This window comes from Staurois parvus, unplaced genomic scaffold (assembly GCF_062004578.1).
Source record: "Staurois parvus isolate SC_StPar_1 unplaced genomic scaffold, SC_StPar_1.0 ptg000032l, whole genome shotgun sequence".
Lineage (NCBI taxonomy): Eukaryota > Metazoa > Chordata > Amphibia > Anura > Ranidae > Staurois > Staurois parvus.
In genome coordinates, this window is record NW_028317828.1 from 1,360,659 (window position 1) to 1,376,260 (window position 15,602).

Below are 15,602 nucleotides of genomic sequence, written 5' to 3' on the forward strand. Positions count from 1 at the left end.
CAAACATTGGCTGTCAGGATGTAGGCGGGGCAGCGTGACGAACTCCTCTCCTCTCACAGTCCGCCCTGAAGACCGGAACGGCATGGGAACACGGCGAGAGGAACGCGCGGAGCAAAGGTAAGTGAATTGACACAATAGGGGGGATGAATTACTATATGGGGGATGAATTACTATGGGGGATGAATTACTATGGGGGATGAATTACTATATGGGGGATGAATTACTATATGGGGGATGAATTACTATGGGGGATGAATTACTATATGGGGGATGAATTACTATGGGGGATGAATTACTATATGGGGGATGTATTACTATGGGGGATGAATTACTATATGGGGGATGTATTTTCAGTTTTAAAAATGTGGCTCTCAAAATAAATTTCAATCGTGGTTTTGGCGAGATTTGGCTCAGTTAAAAAAAAAGGTTGCCCACCACTGCCCTAGTTGCCTGTGAAATGGCCCATCCAGGAAGCACTAGGAGAGTGAAGGACGAATGACATGGACACAGCAATAACAGCAGAAACGTACATGAATACCACTAAAACACCAGAGTATAAAGTAAAATTTGGCCTAATCACATTGTAAAGGTCTTGTCTAGCCACTGGTCAGTGGAGCAATAAACGGTCTGCTGGCAGTGGGGCCCATAAACTTGCATTGGAACACTCACCCTCCAAGCAAGCGTATTTGAAATCCAAACATAAACGGAATGTAATTTAGTCCTCTTTTGGCAGAACTCAGCTAGGGGCAGCAAATCCCAAAGACATCAAAAAGTTCAATACGAATCAGGGTAACCAAAAGGCCTCTCACCACACTGATGCTTAAGATGTTCTCCAATCTGTAGTCTGTCTCCTGATGGACAGTCCTCTAGGCTGGGAAAGGACAGATAAAAGTAGGCTGCACTGTTCCTGGTCCATGGCCTCTACACTAATGGAATATCTCTGCTTGGTCAGGCAGAGGCAGCCTGCAATGCCCTGGCCTCCCCTGTGTAGTCTGCACCAATCATCTTCCCTGCTAGGAGTTCTGTCTCTGCAGAGCATCTCTCTCATTCTGCACATACTAGTCTTCAGCTCCCCATACAGTCACTCTGCAGCCTTTCCAGCAGCTCTTTCTTGATCACTCAGCCACAGTTTCCCCCTTCTCAGATGTCTCCCTGCTATTCTGTTCCTGCGCTCTCTGCCCACCATTCTGCTCTTCCATGATGTCAGGTGAGGTCAAAACATGGCCATAGACAATCAGAATCCTTGCAGTCTGTCCATCAGAGGCTGAGGGAGGAAAGGGACACATCGACACAGCAGGGAGGGTGCCCTGGACTCTGTGGCTCATGCTGCCTAAAAGAGTCACCGGCTAGGGCTACACAAACAGAACATTTTTCTTAGGTTTGAATAGAGTAGGGAAGATTAAAACACTTTTCACTGTATTGTTTATAGCCTGTTTCTTCCTAGGGACATTTCCCTTCACTTACTGTTTTCGAGATGTAACAAAAGTAGAAGAAATCTCCCCAAGGTAAGAGGAATTACTATCATAGACATTTATCACCAGAACATTTATCACCACTAGAAGTATTTCTGTCACTTCTTGCTCTGGTGACAACTCTAAAATCTAGAATTTCCCCTTGCTTTTTTACTCCCCTTTCTGTCTCAGTGACAGCTGTCATCAGGATAAATAGAGGGGTAATTATTCCAGGGGGTACAATAAATAACCTTTGATAAATAATAACAAATTACATTTTTTTTGCTATTTTATCAATGCAAGTTCTGCATAATACATTAAATTCTGAACACCTACCGGAGTGCTTCCGGCCTCTTGGAAGTTTGTCCATTTTTGAAATCAGATGCTGCACTATTAATATCTTCACTAATCAACTCCGCCTAAAGAATAGAAAAATAAGGATTGAGAAATGGATGTGCTTACTGTAACTTTTTCCTGCTTGATAACTCTCAGAGTAGATCTTACCCCTACATCATCACACTGGAAGAAGTGGATATCAGCTTTGGATTGGTATCTGTCCTGACACACCAATACCAATAGAGAACGGTTTCTCTTCTCTGGGAGAACAGTGTCACAACGCTGGATGGCAGAAATAGGGAATACCTCCAAATCCTCCTGCAAGCAAAATGAAAATAAAGGGTAACTTCACTTTTGTGGAAAAAAATATCACAAATAAAAAATATATAAACATCTACAATTGCATCACAAGCCATACTGTAATTTACTGATATTAAAAATTTCCTTTTTAGTCTGCAGTGCTGTAATGTCTGTGGTAGTGAGCCCTTGTAGATTGCCAACTCTGGGTTCCCCAGGGTGCAGAGTCTAAGCCTCAGTCTGCTTCTTCACCAGGGACCCTGATGGAGGGGGGGGGTAGATTTACAGCAAGCTTCAACTAGGTTTTGGCCCCCATGTACACCCAGCTGAGAATTCAGAGACCACTTGCTTTTGCAGAGTACAAACAGAAGTAGATAACAGGAACTCCAGTAGACAAGCAGAGGTCAGGATGTGCAGCAGACAAGCACAGACAGCAGATGAAGCCACGATCAGTACACGGGTAGTCAGACATGGAATACATGAGTAGTAAGCAAATGGGAGCTCAGAGAACTGTAAAGGTTCTCAGGCAAGGTGGGCTAGATTATGCACATATATATAGGAAGGCAAACTGGAAGGAATCACAAGACTAACAGAAACAGTGAAGCAAGGAGGTAAGAATTCACAAGAAGGAACCCGGCAGGCTAAATTGTGACAATTTTCTGTACAATTCAATGCAATATTGCAACCTGAAGGTGTACTGTACTCAACTGGTGCAAGCAACACACTGGAGGTGTAATTTCCTGCTTGTGTGATTAGCTCATTGATTTTCCCAGACATTTGTACTAAGATAAAAGTTAGATTTTAGGCATCCTTTGAAGCAAATATTTCAGGTTTGTTGAAATACTCCTAAAGGCTTATTTACTTCTAAAGGAAAGCCCTGCCACACTCCTCATTAGAGCCCTGAAAGTGCATCAGCTGATCAAAAATAAAAAAGTCACTTCCATTCAGAATGCATCCCACACAACATATGATCTAACAAAATGCTATTCCTTCAGAGCAGAAACAGGCAGGACTCTGCAATAAAGTTTATTAAAATTCTTGCAATTTACATAGATCAGCTAAGGGGATTGTTTTTTTCTCAACAAAAGTGGAGTTACTCTTTAGCACCGGTTCATACTATAACCCCCATGTGAATCGCACAGAAATGCACCACATTCCTATGCAATTCATATGCAATTCAGTAAAGTGCAATTGTGAGCCCATTCATTTTGCAGTCATCATGCAGGCACCTATTTTTGAGTCGCGCTACAGCTGGATCGCATGGTCGTCTTGTACCATGCAATCCAGTGCAGGGAAACTGTACTGCATTTGCTGTCAATTTGGGGTGTGGTTAACTTTTTATTGATACCTGCAGTAGATTGCAAACAGTACACTTGCAATGAGGTGCAGGAAACACAAAGGGGTTTCCTGCACTGCATATGTGTGAATGGAGAGTCAAATGCTCCTATATGGACGGCTGTGTCCAATATTCCGTAATTCTCCAAATTGTTTTAATGTGTCACATGTGGGCAAACAATTTTATATATTTTGACCGACAACAGATTTGGCAAGAGTAAGATGCTCTTATCTAGATCCAGCAGCAGTAGCCCCAACAAGATTCAGCAAGTTAAAGAAACTCTGCCACAACAGGGAAGGACAGAAAACTGCTGTACAACAATTTCTTACCAATAGTGCCAAAGCTTGCCTGCTCCTTCCTACCTTCTGCAAATTTCCAGTGAGGTAGTGAGGTGCCATAAGAAATTTCTGAAACCAGGGCAGTAGCAATCTCTGATACTACCCTGATCTGTTGTGTGAATAGCCATGACAGGATAAGGGTTTTACAGGCAGCTATTGGTACATGCAGCAGTTTCCCCAATTTCCCCTAATGGTGAAATCTCTTTAAACTCAGATTAAGCTCAGGCAAAGATGAGCATTTTTACTGTTGGCATGCATTTTCAAAATGAACAACAATGGATTGCTCAGAAGGAGGCCTTTTGAGAACCACCATTTATAGCCAATGCTACAGAAGTATCTGCTCACACATTTGTTCCATATACACTGGGATACTGCATGGCATTCTTACTGAGAAATATTGCTATGGTATTGGTATTCACACTATTTAATTTTTTATTGTACCATATACTGAGCAAGTGTTCCTTACTGTGGCATATATGCTAATGTAAAAGATGTGGGGTTGTGATTGCCCCAAACTTAGTAGAAGAACCTCCCAAGGTTAAACTGTTTGATAATTTGACTGGTTTTTACTCCTGTAGGAGATTCAATATATTCAGGTATCTGCAAACTATCCGTACCTCCTCTTTCACCTCTAGTGTCACATCCAAACAGTTTGCTATTCAAGACTTTATAACATGTTGCACAAAGGGGGTAGTTTACCTTCTTCGTTGTTCGTGTGGTCTCCAGTATGTGGGGAGGACCACATGAACACTTAGGGGTTTATTTACTAAAGCTGGAGAGTGCAAAATCAGACTCACTTCTGCATAGAAACCAATCAGCTTCCAGGTTTCATTGCCAAAGCTTCATTGAACAAGCTGAGGTTAGAAGCTGATTGGTTTCTATGCAGAAGGGAGTCTGATTTTGGACTCTCCAGCTTTAGTAAATAAACCCCTTAATATCCAAATCGGTGAGCACTTGACTAACATCAGGAAAGGCTTTGCAGGTCATAGCCCTTTCTAAGCATTTCACTTTGTATCACAACAAAAATCTCTGCTCCTTGCAAGTCATAGGAATTGAAAAGTACACTCCACATTGGAGTGATAGCAACTTAAGAAGAAAGAAGAAAAATTTCCTGCTGTTAAACATGGTGGATTTTTGATCTTAAAACCTTTCAACCCTGGGATCTCAATGTGGAGTGGGATGTCAATTCTTTATTAATAATAGTTACATTCTTATACCAATTCATTTTTTATCTCTTTTGAGTACTTACACATTTTTTCCCTTTCTTTAATTGAGTCAAGAAAGAAATATATAACAAAGCACTTTATAAATATAGAATTAATTTGTATTTATTTCTGTATATATTTTTTTATAATTCTTTCTTTAATGGGGGAGGGGGGTGTATAGTTTACATTTGTGTAATAAATAAACACATTGGGGAGGTTTATGCACTCCTATGTTTTTTCATGTGGAATGAACAGCTGCTTACCCATGGATCCACAAATGGTGCTGTCTCCCTGTCTCCCCCATGAGCCTTGATTACTTACTACTTATATATTTCTTTTCTTTAGTTCTGGTTTATTTTGGGAGAGAGCAGCTAGAGAAATATAATTGTGTGTGACAGCATCTCTGGGTTCACATGAATGCATTGAGCTCTTCCAGTGTCACTTCCACCTTAAATGACTTCCCACACTAGCCTCCAATCCTAGAGGATGCCTATTATGGAGAAATGCAACAGGCAGAGTAAGAGTGTGACGTCATCACATACGGGCATGCTGGTTGGTCTTGAGGCTGTGCTTTTGTTCTTGTACACCACTTGTTTTAATTCCTTTAAATGTAAGTGCAATATCATTAATATTAAAGTAATTTAATCTTACTACGCTATGAGGCTTCTCCTTCTTTGTGCTTGATATACATGATTGCTTGAGAGTGCTGCTTGGAGTAAGGGGTGAGGTGTGCTTTTGTGCCGTGGGAACAGCACTGCTGTATCTGACTGACCCTCCTCTTCTCGGGTCCCTGGCCAGCGCTCCTGGCTCCTCCCTCCCATCAGGTGCCCCCATAGCAAACAGCTTGCTACGCTGCCTCAGTCAATCAGAAGTGAGAGTCCCTGGAGAACCCAGACACTCGTGGACATCACTGGGTCAAGAGGGGGCTCAGGTAAGTGTTGGGGGGGGGGCTGCTACATGCATAGAATGCATTAAGGTAAAAAAAAACCTTATACTTTAGAACCACTTTAAGGGGACAACACACTTTAAGTAGAAATATATGCTAATGTATTGGGAGACATTTTTACTGAACATGTACCAAAAATTCAAGGGCACTCTTACTGTGTCATGTTTCATAAAGCACTGCTGGCATATAGAATGTGGCATACTCAGTAAGGCTGCAGTCACACTGATCCATTTTTCTTCTGTTTTTGCGTAAAAAAAAAGCAGAAGAAAAAACAATCATGAAATCCTATGGAACTCTTCACACATCAGTTGCAGGTCTGCTTCGTCTTCTAAAATCATGCTTGTTGCATTTTTGGTGCATGTTTGGTGGGGTTAAACCATTAAAAATGCATCAAAAACACGTAGAAATGCATAAATGTTGCATTTTTGGTGCATGTTTGGTGGGGTTAAATCATTAAAAATGCATCAAAAACACGTAGAAATGCACCTGCATTTTTTGAGTCACATGCCCTTTTTTCACAGGTGCAAAACGCACCAGAAATGCAGCAAAAAACACGGAAAAAACGCATATGCGCATGTGCATCTTTACGTTTTTGCACTGGAGCAGTATGAAAGCAGCCTAAGGCATCAGTGGCATTTCCACAATGGCATATTTGCTGAGGCATGAACAGCCTTTCTAGAAGGACATGCTCAATATTGTGGCTCAGTGGCTGTGGATATAATATACTTTGATTTTGCAAAAGTGTTTGACACAGTTTCCCATACACGGGTAATGTGCAAGTTAAAGTCAAAGTCAATTAGAAACTTCAGTTTGTAAATGGATAGAAAACTAGCTAAAAGGCCATATTCAGAGGGTAGTGATTAATAATTCATACAATGGTCTAAGGTTAAAAATGGTTTACCCCAAGGTTCAGTGTTGGGACCCTTACTTTTTAACCAAATTTATAAATGATAGGGATTAAAAGTACAATTTTAGTGTTTGCAGATGACACAAAGCTATGTAGTGAAGTAGCCTCTTTACAGGATGTCTCCAACAAGCTGACCTTAATGTGTTATTTAATTGAGCAAATATGTGTCAAATGAGGTTGAGTGTTGATAAATGTAAAGTTATGCACTTGGGGGATAAAATATGCATTGCATCATACCTTTTAGGAGAACAGCTAGGGAAGTAAATGGTCAAGATGGGTCTGGGTATAAAACAAAATACTTTAAAGTAAGAAAAAAAAAGAAAAGGAAAAGGAACTTCCCTAACTTAGCAAAGTGAATATGCTAAACCTTGGATAGATCTGTCCATGGCTGACCTTTAAAGTGAGAGCAGTGACATAGGGGTCAGCTGGAAGAACCACTAAGCATTGTGGGAGACTGTAGGAAGGCTTGATTTTTGAAGAAAGTTTAGTCAGTGATTTCTGACCAGTGGAGAAGCTTCTTATATACTATCAGAATTGAACTTTTGCACTCAAGTGCATGTGTTTAAGCAGCATGTGTTCAAATACAAAAGACAGCATCTGACAACCCCACCATCTACATGAGCAATGTCAAATCAAAGCATTTATATGCTTTATATTTATGCTCACAAACAAAAAATAGTTGCATTGCATTACACTATGCTTTAGAAGATTAATTTCAGAAAAACTGCTGAGCATCCCTTAGGAACTCACCTTGGATTCAATATCTAGAAGTTTAACAGTGGAGCTGTTTACTTGTAACACCATTTCTTGTATCCAAACTTTACTTTTAGCATCCATCACAGTTAGCTTACGAATGGCATCCTCCACTGTATGGACATCATCATCCTCATCAATTGTAAACGTCACCAAATGCTGAAAAATAAATTTTCCAGAGAGTAAAATATCTATATGTATGTTATTACTAATGACAAAAACTTTTAAATGTTGTTTCCCCTGCCCCCCTGACTGCAGAAAACAGCAATGCCTGCTCTTAGGGGTTGGAAATGCACTCACGACAGTTGCTAATCTTACATTTTCAGAGTATCTACAGATGAAACAATGTATCACATACAAAATAAAATGGCTTTTAGACTAACCTGTAAAATTCCAAATTCTTGAAGTACAGTACAAGACTCAGTTGTTGCTACCTTTAAGTGATTGGACACTGGCAAACAGAACTGTTAAGACCCATATAACTCCTCCCACTGGCAGTTACCATCAGTTTTTTTCAAGCAGTAAGGATTAACAGAGACAAAAGGGTGAGTCCTGCGTCTTGTACTGCACTCCAAGAAACAAATTTTACAACTAAGTGAAAAATCTCTTTTTTCCTGACTATACAGGACAGGACTCAGACTTAAGACAACTGCGATTTTCACAAGCAATACATAAAAATGAGGGGTAGGCAACAGAGAAAACAAAATCCAACAGACCCACAAAAATAAATTAGTTTTAAGACACTAACTAGACATCTACAGTACTTGTAGCACCTTATGGCTGAAGTCGACATAAGCAGAGGCTCTAACATCCACCTGGTAAAACTTAGCAAATGTGTGAACTGAGGACCAGGTGGCAGTCTTACAAATTAGTGAAACAAATATTTATTGCTAAAAACCATTAAATTCCCACAGACCTAGTGGAGTGGGCCTTAACAGAAAGGGGAGGAACTTTATCCTGTAGAGCATAGGGTTTAAAAATGACCTGTCAAATCCATCTAGTGGTGTGGAACAAGACGCAAGATGCCCTCTGCAAGAGCACTTGGGATGAACAATGAAATAATTTGTATATCTATATGTGGTTATAGCTCACACATAAACATGTATTGCATGAACCGCAGCAAAACAGTAAAGACACACCTCTCTAGGGTGTTTAGGAGCAGACAGAAAGATGTCAATACAATGTCCTGATTAAGGTGAAAGGAGAAGGCCACCTTGGGCAGAAAAGAACCCTTATTCTTGTGTAAATCAGGGAAGGGTTCCTTACACGATAATGCTACCAGCACCAATACTCACCTAGTGTTAACTGATGGCAACAAGCTAAAATACCTTATGAGTGAGTTCAGTCAAGAGAATATCCTGAATAGGTTTGAAGGGAGCAGCCAGTACCAGACTGAGATCCCATAGTGTCACCAGAGAGTGCCTAGGAGGAGCTAAATTAGCGACTCGCTGCACAAGGGCCTTCACCAGGAAATAGGCCAAAGGACACTGGAAGAGGATAGCGTAGGTCAAAATCTGTCCATTAGGGGAACTCAAGGCCAGATGCTGATCTAGACCCAACTGGAAAAAGGCCAGGATGTGTTCAATGGAGTATCATCTAGGAGAAAACTTCTCTTCTCTTCTAGTACCATGAAAAATAACCCTTCCAGGTGTAATGATATATTTTGTGAAGGGTAGACTTCCTAGCACGAAGAAGAGTTAGGATAGCATAATCTGATTAGTCAATGTCCCTCAGGACCTGGGTTTCGATAGCCAAGCTATCAAAGCCAGTGACCAAGAAGCAGGATGGTAGAATGCTCCTTAAGATAGAAGATTGACAAGATCTGAACAGGTCAAGGATAATATGCCAGAAGCTCAGAGTATGCCTGAGTACCAAACCCTCCTGGGACAGTTCAGCTTGGAACTCCCTCCAACTCCTGCAAAGTAGTCATGGAAGAAGCTTAGATCAGGTGAAATTGATCCCATGGAGTCACCAAATCATGCACTGCAAAACCTCAAAGATCTCTGGACCTGGCAAGTAACCTGTTAGGACAGGCAGTGTTCAAATATATTACATTTGATAATGAAGATCTGCCTGGACAGAACACCTCCTAAACAGAACTATGTACAATTTGCCCTGCCGGAGGTATTTTTTAAGTTATGCTATGTGAATAGGGACACGTAGCAAGTATGAAAAGGGGAACCTCCCCCCCCCCCCTTTACAATAGTCATTTTTCTTTCAGGGATTTTTGAATGGGTTGAGTGGGAAGATGGCTGTGAAACACGAGGAAGTCACAGCTGGCTTCCCGCAAGTGTTGGGGACCCAAAGGCCAGCAAAGACTGGCCCAAGTGCTGATAGTGCTGGATCCCTGGGCTGGAAAGTGTCTGTATATTAGCTACAGTATTTGTAGCTACTGACTTTTTTTTTTAAAGCTGACTGAAGCTCATCTTTAAGTGGGTGTTATCTCAATTCGGCTGCAAAGGTGGAAATACATTAAGTTCTGTTAAGCTATGCTATATGTTATACTTACCCGTTCTGTGCAATGGCTTTGCAAACATCAGTCCATATCCTCCTTTTCTCAGGTCCCCACCGGTGCTCCTGCCTCCTCCCCCCACCAAGTCCCCACCATAAGAAGCCTATTCAGACACACAGCCCAACTCTGCCCTGCCCCCCTGCTCTCAGATTTTGACTAACAGCAAGAGCCAATTGCTCCCACTGTTTTCAGCCAAACCTGTTAGAGCCAGGAAAGGAGGAGCTTATGCAGATGTGCACAGCACTGGACTGAGATCAGGTTCAGGTGAGTGTTTTTGGGGGCTGTGGGGGAGCTGTACGTAAACATTTTTTGTTTTTTTTTGCAGAGAATGCATTAAGGTAAAAAAAACTTTTACCTTTACAACCACTTTAATGGCATTGTTAAAAAGTGCTTTGAAGCTTTATGAAAGGTGTCTGTCAAAACATTTTGTATATCCACTTTGATTGTAAATCTGGTGTAGAATTGGGGGGGGGGGAATGGAGTACAATATGGAGTCAAAGTCTCTTCCCTGTAATTCCATAAAAATGTACAGAAAATGTTTTAAGGTCATACTGAACCACTTGCACAGTTTGTTCACTTGTGAACAATAGGAACTAGTCATGATATGTGTAATCTGTATTTTCTGACATCAGGTGGGACACCAATTACCAGATCACTGAAGAGCTCCGCCAGAAACCATACTCATGTAAAGATTACCAACAATGGATCTTCAACCTTGTCTGCCTGGAGGAATGACTGTGCCACCGCCCCTGGATACCAAGTGGCATTGTCCACGAATGTCAAAATATAACATTGGACTGAACTGCTGGGGAGGACTAATGGCCGAATAATATCCACCACCCTCTTAAAAGCTTAATCAATTAAGGTTACACTGGAGACCTGCAAACATCTCTTGCCTTGCTGACCTGCTGGCAGGTAAAACAAGCCAGTATGGCAGTGTGCATGGTAGTCTTGAAAAAATATGCATCACACAAGCCCTGGCTTAGTGATTAGCAAGTACCAGTTAAGGCAATTTCATGTGCCACGTTCTAAAAATATATCCTAGACTGACAATCTGACTGGATACAATGAACTGTTTCCTTTTCATTTCGGTCTCATTATCTTCTGTGTGCCACACCACCCTGTATAGCTTCCCATTATCCCAGTAAATCTTTTGTTTCAGCAGGAATGCTTAAGCTGGGTACTCACTAGAGATTTATTTTTTTGTTCAACCCAGCCAGTTTAACAAAAAAAAATGATGTTAGTGCTGTGATCTCTACCCTCTGTGCTTTTGTGTTCTGACAGGGGGACTTCCCCCCACCAGAACACACTGACCAACACTGGCAGCCATTGGCTGCTAGCACTCATCAGATGCTAGTCTTCCTGCATGCCCGTTTGAAGAGAAGCTGGTTGTAAGACCAGCTTCTGTAGAACAGACAGCTGTATATCTATGGGTTGAAAATTGTCTGGTTTCTACCGACCCAACCTTTTTAAGCACGAGTGTACCCAGCTTTAAAGAGTTGAGATTTCTGAGCTTTTCCAATATTTGGTCAGTCTGCACAGCTTGCTCAAAGGTAGCACTACAAATCCCAGCCTACTGTCCTTTGGCAAAAGAGGACAGAATCAATGGCTCAGCAGAGGCAGAGTCTATTGGGTTAGAGAGCATGGAAATGGGCTATGAGTTCCAAAAAGGCATATCATATGAAATCAGAGTCCCAGATTTATGGCAAATAAAACAAGGATGGTAATATCATCAGACTTCAACCTCTCTCATCCTACTTCTTGTCCCCTAATTAATGAAAACCCATGTATAGGGTACATGTGCATAGGTTCCCTCAACTCTTGTGAGGGTAAGGAACTTTTCTGAAATAATGCATCAGTGTCTGATGCCAGTCAGGGTTTGATTACTTCATGAGCACAAGCTGCAGGTTGGGGTTGATGAACGGCACAGAGGAATAAATGCGGATTGGATGGACAAATGTTGACTTTTTCTGCTCAGGACAATTGCAACTGAGATGTCTGGGCTTGCCACTGGTGTAGCATTTGAGGGTGTTAGCTGATGCCAGCTAGTTGCCAGGAGTTCCAGGTGCTGACAGCAGAAAGGGTTAGCTCACAGGTCTTCCAGGGGTGGCTGTACCAGTGTACCAGGGAAGGACCCTACAGAAGAGCCGAGAATTGTGGGATGATGGTGGAGGATTGTGGAATATGTAGTTCAGAAGGCTGGATTTGCAGAGGGGCCAATACTGTTGTGAACTACAAGTTCCAGCCAGGAGGAAGAAGAGGTGTAATGCTGGGAAAGGATATATAAATAAGACCCCGAAAGAAGGGCTTCCTCTTGGGACTATATGCTGAAGGTGAAAGAAGGGACCCGGCTGCTGTGAATACGGTGTGCAGGGTCTTTGGTGGGTGAGCTACAGACCTGCAGGCAGATCATCCATCCCTAGCTTACTGTTGGCAGAGTGACTAAATGGAGTCATGCACATAGTCACTGCGACACTGGAATGCCAGTGTCACAAAGTGCTAGATCGGGTGCCACACGCTGGTTGCAAATTCTGCAGGAGCCTTCCAGGAGATCCTGAATCCCTTGAGCCACGGTGTCATTGGGATTGGTGAGCAGGCTGAAGCCCACACTGTGTACATTGTTCTCTAAAGGACACTGCATGGAGATACCTTTACCACAAGTCTGATAGTAAATCAATCACCTTTACCAGGAGCCATTTACCTACATTATCAGGGATTGCTGGTCGCCATTCCACAGCAATCTCCTTGTGTCCTTTTTAGATCTAGCTAATGGTTCAAGACCCTTGTCCATAAAGACTCCTTTTGCTATCTCTCACGCCAAGGACTCTGTGCCTCACATTTGTGCATATATTAAAAGGGGACTCTATGTAGAATTTGTTCATAGAATAGCTCAGACATTTAGCTATTGCAAAGTGTGTTGTCATTGCTGAACCTGTGGCATGGAAGGATTTTAAGGGAGCAGGCTGACACTCAGAGTTTTTTCTTTTCCCTTTCATACCTGGGGTCAAAGGTTCCCTGTGAGTTTTTTGGAAACACTGTTTGACTTATTTTGTTCACTACTGCAGGTGACACCCTTAAGTACAGTTACAAGAAAAACTATGTGAACCCCTTGGGATTACGTGGAATTTTGCATGAATTGGGCATAAAATGTGCTCTGAACGTCATCTGAGTCACAACAATAGAAGAACACAGTCTGCTGAACATAATACTACACAAACATTAGATGTTGCCATGGTTTAATTGCACATAACATGTAAACATTCACAGTGCAGGGAGGAAAAAGTATGTGAAGCCCTAGCTTAATGACTTCTCCCAGAGCTAATTGGAACCAGGAGTGAGCCAACCTTGACTCCAATCAGTGTGATGATATTGGATGTGTTGCTGACAGCTGTCCTGCCCTTAAAAAACACACACCTGTTTTGGGTTTACTGGTTTCAAGAAGCACTGTCTGATGTGAACCATGCCTCGCAGAAAAGAGCTCTCAGAAGACCTACGATCAAGAATTGTTGACTTGCATGAAGCTGGAAAGGTTTACAAAAGTATCTCCAAAAGCCTTGATGTTCATGTGTCCATGGTAAAACAGACTGTCTACAAATGGAGAAATTTTAGCACTGTTGCTGCTCTCCCTAGGCGTGGTCATCCTGTAAAAATGACTGCAAGAGCACAGCGCAGAATGCTGCATGAGGTAAAGAAGAATCCCAGAGTGTCAGCTAAAGACCTACAGAAATCTCTGGCACATGCTAACATTTTTGTTGACACATCTACAATAAGGAAAACATTAAACAAGAATGGAGTACATGGGAGGACACCACGGAGGAAGCCATTGCTGTCCAAAAAGAATATTGCAGCACGTTTGAAGTTTGCAAAAGAGCACCTGGATGTTCCACAGCACTACTGGCAAAATATACTGTGGACAGATTAAACCAAGATTGAGTTGTTTGGGAAGAACACACAACACTATGTGTGGAGAAAAAAAAGACACAGCACACCAACATCAAAACCTCATCCCCATTGTAAAACATGGCGGAGGGAGCATCATGGTTAGGGGCTGCTTTGCTGCCTCAGGGCCTGGACGGATTGTTGTCATTGATGGGAAAATGAATTCCAGAGTTTATGAAGACATTTTGCAGGAAAACGTATGACCATCTGTCCGCCAACTGAAGCTCTGCAGAGGATGGGTGATGCAACAGGACAATGACCCAAAGCATACAAGTAATTCAACAAAACAATGGCTGCAACAGCACAGAATACGCCTTCTGGTGTGGCCCAGTCAGAGTCCTGACCTCAACCCAATTTAAATGCTGTAGCATGACCTTAAGAGAGCGATTCACACCAGACATCCCAAGAATATTGCTACACTGAAACAGTTTTGTGAAGAGGAGTGGTCCAAAATTACTCCAGATCGTTGTGCAGGTCTGATCTGCATCTACAGGAAACATTTGGTTGAGGTTATTGCTGTCAAAGGAGGGTCAACCAGTTATTAAGTCCAAAGGTACACATACTTTTTCCTCCCTGCACTGTGAATGTTTACATGTTATGTGCAATTAAACCATGGCAACATCTAATGTTTGTGTAGTATTATGTTCAGCAGACTGTGTTCTTCTATTTTTGTGACTTAGATGACGTTCAGAGCACATTTTATGCCCAATTCATGCAAAACTCCACGTAATCCCAAGGGGTTCACATATGTTTTCTTGCAACTGTAGTATTTGACTTAACTGTCTGCAACTAAAGGACCATTAATAAATACTCAGTTGTTTACTGCAATTTGGGGTCTTTGAAATTGTGATTTCTTGTGCATTATGTCTGAACCAGGGTGTCAGAGGTGTCAGGGGGCTTGCAAGGTCAGGGCAACCTTTGGGGACTGTCATTTTACAGCGGACCTCATGAGGGTAGTGCTACACATGTAACAATTTGCAGGTTATTTCTGAAATGACCTGAATCTCTTAAAGTATATTTCAAATGTAAATTTACACTGACAATTGCATCCTTTATGACCTCATAAAAGTTATCCTACTTGATTGGCAAGGTCACATAGGCCTCCAGGGCTTTGCCTTTCAGCTCTGGAATCAGATACTGGGGCCACTGCATCTGTGGCAAGTTGTACTGATAGCATATTTTTTTTTCAAAGGATAGCAAGTAAGTATTAATGTCACTGTCTTTCTCAATTACTGAGTACATAGCATATTATTACAAGGACACTTTAGTCTCTGAACAATGGTATGCTTGTATTCACATAACACCTGGACCCAGAGAGAGAGGTAAACATCATGTTAAGTTCGAACTGTCTCATGTTTGCAAGGCTTCAACAAATTAAAATAGTTTTTATGATTAAGGAAAACACACTCCATACAAACTATTATTCTATGTTTGCAAGACTTTCAGAAACAACAAATGCTAATTGACTCAGCTGCTTGCCATTGTCTCAACTCTGAGAAAACACACAGGAGACAAACCCCCACTATCAAAAAGTTTTACACCTCAGCGATTGCATAGGATTTACCCCTCTACTTCCTCAAGA

The 15,602-nt window shown here is 41.8% G+C and overlaps 1 protein-coding gene across 2 annotated transcripts in view; it reads right to left on the reverse strand.

Moving 5' to 3' along the window:
* EPS8L1 (EPS8 signaling adaptor L1) overlaps positions 1-15,602 on the reverse strand; it is a 604,003-nt gene that overhangs the window by 312,192 nt on the left and 276,209 nt on the right. For both annotated transcript variants that reach the window (XM_089660829.1, XM_089660835.1), the window contains exons 5-7: positions 7,567-7,728; positions 1,956-2,105; positions 1,788-1,870 (exon numbers count right to left, since the gene is read on the reverse strand). In XM_089660829.1, coding sequence (XP_089516955.1) covers positions 1,788-1,870; positions 1,956-2,105; positions 7,567-7,728 — 395 coding nt within the window. The remainder of the gene's footprint in view (positions 1-1,787; positions 1,871-1,955; positions 2,106-7,566; positions 7,729-15,602) is intronic.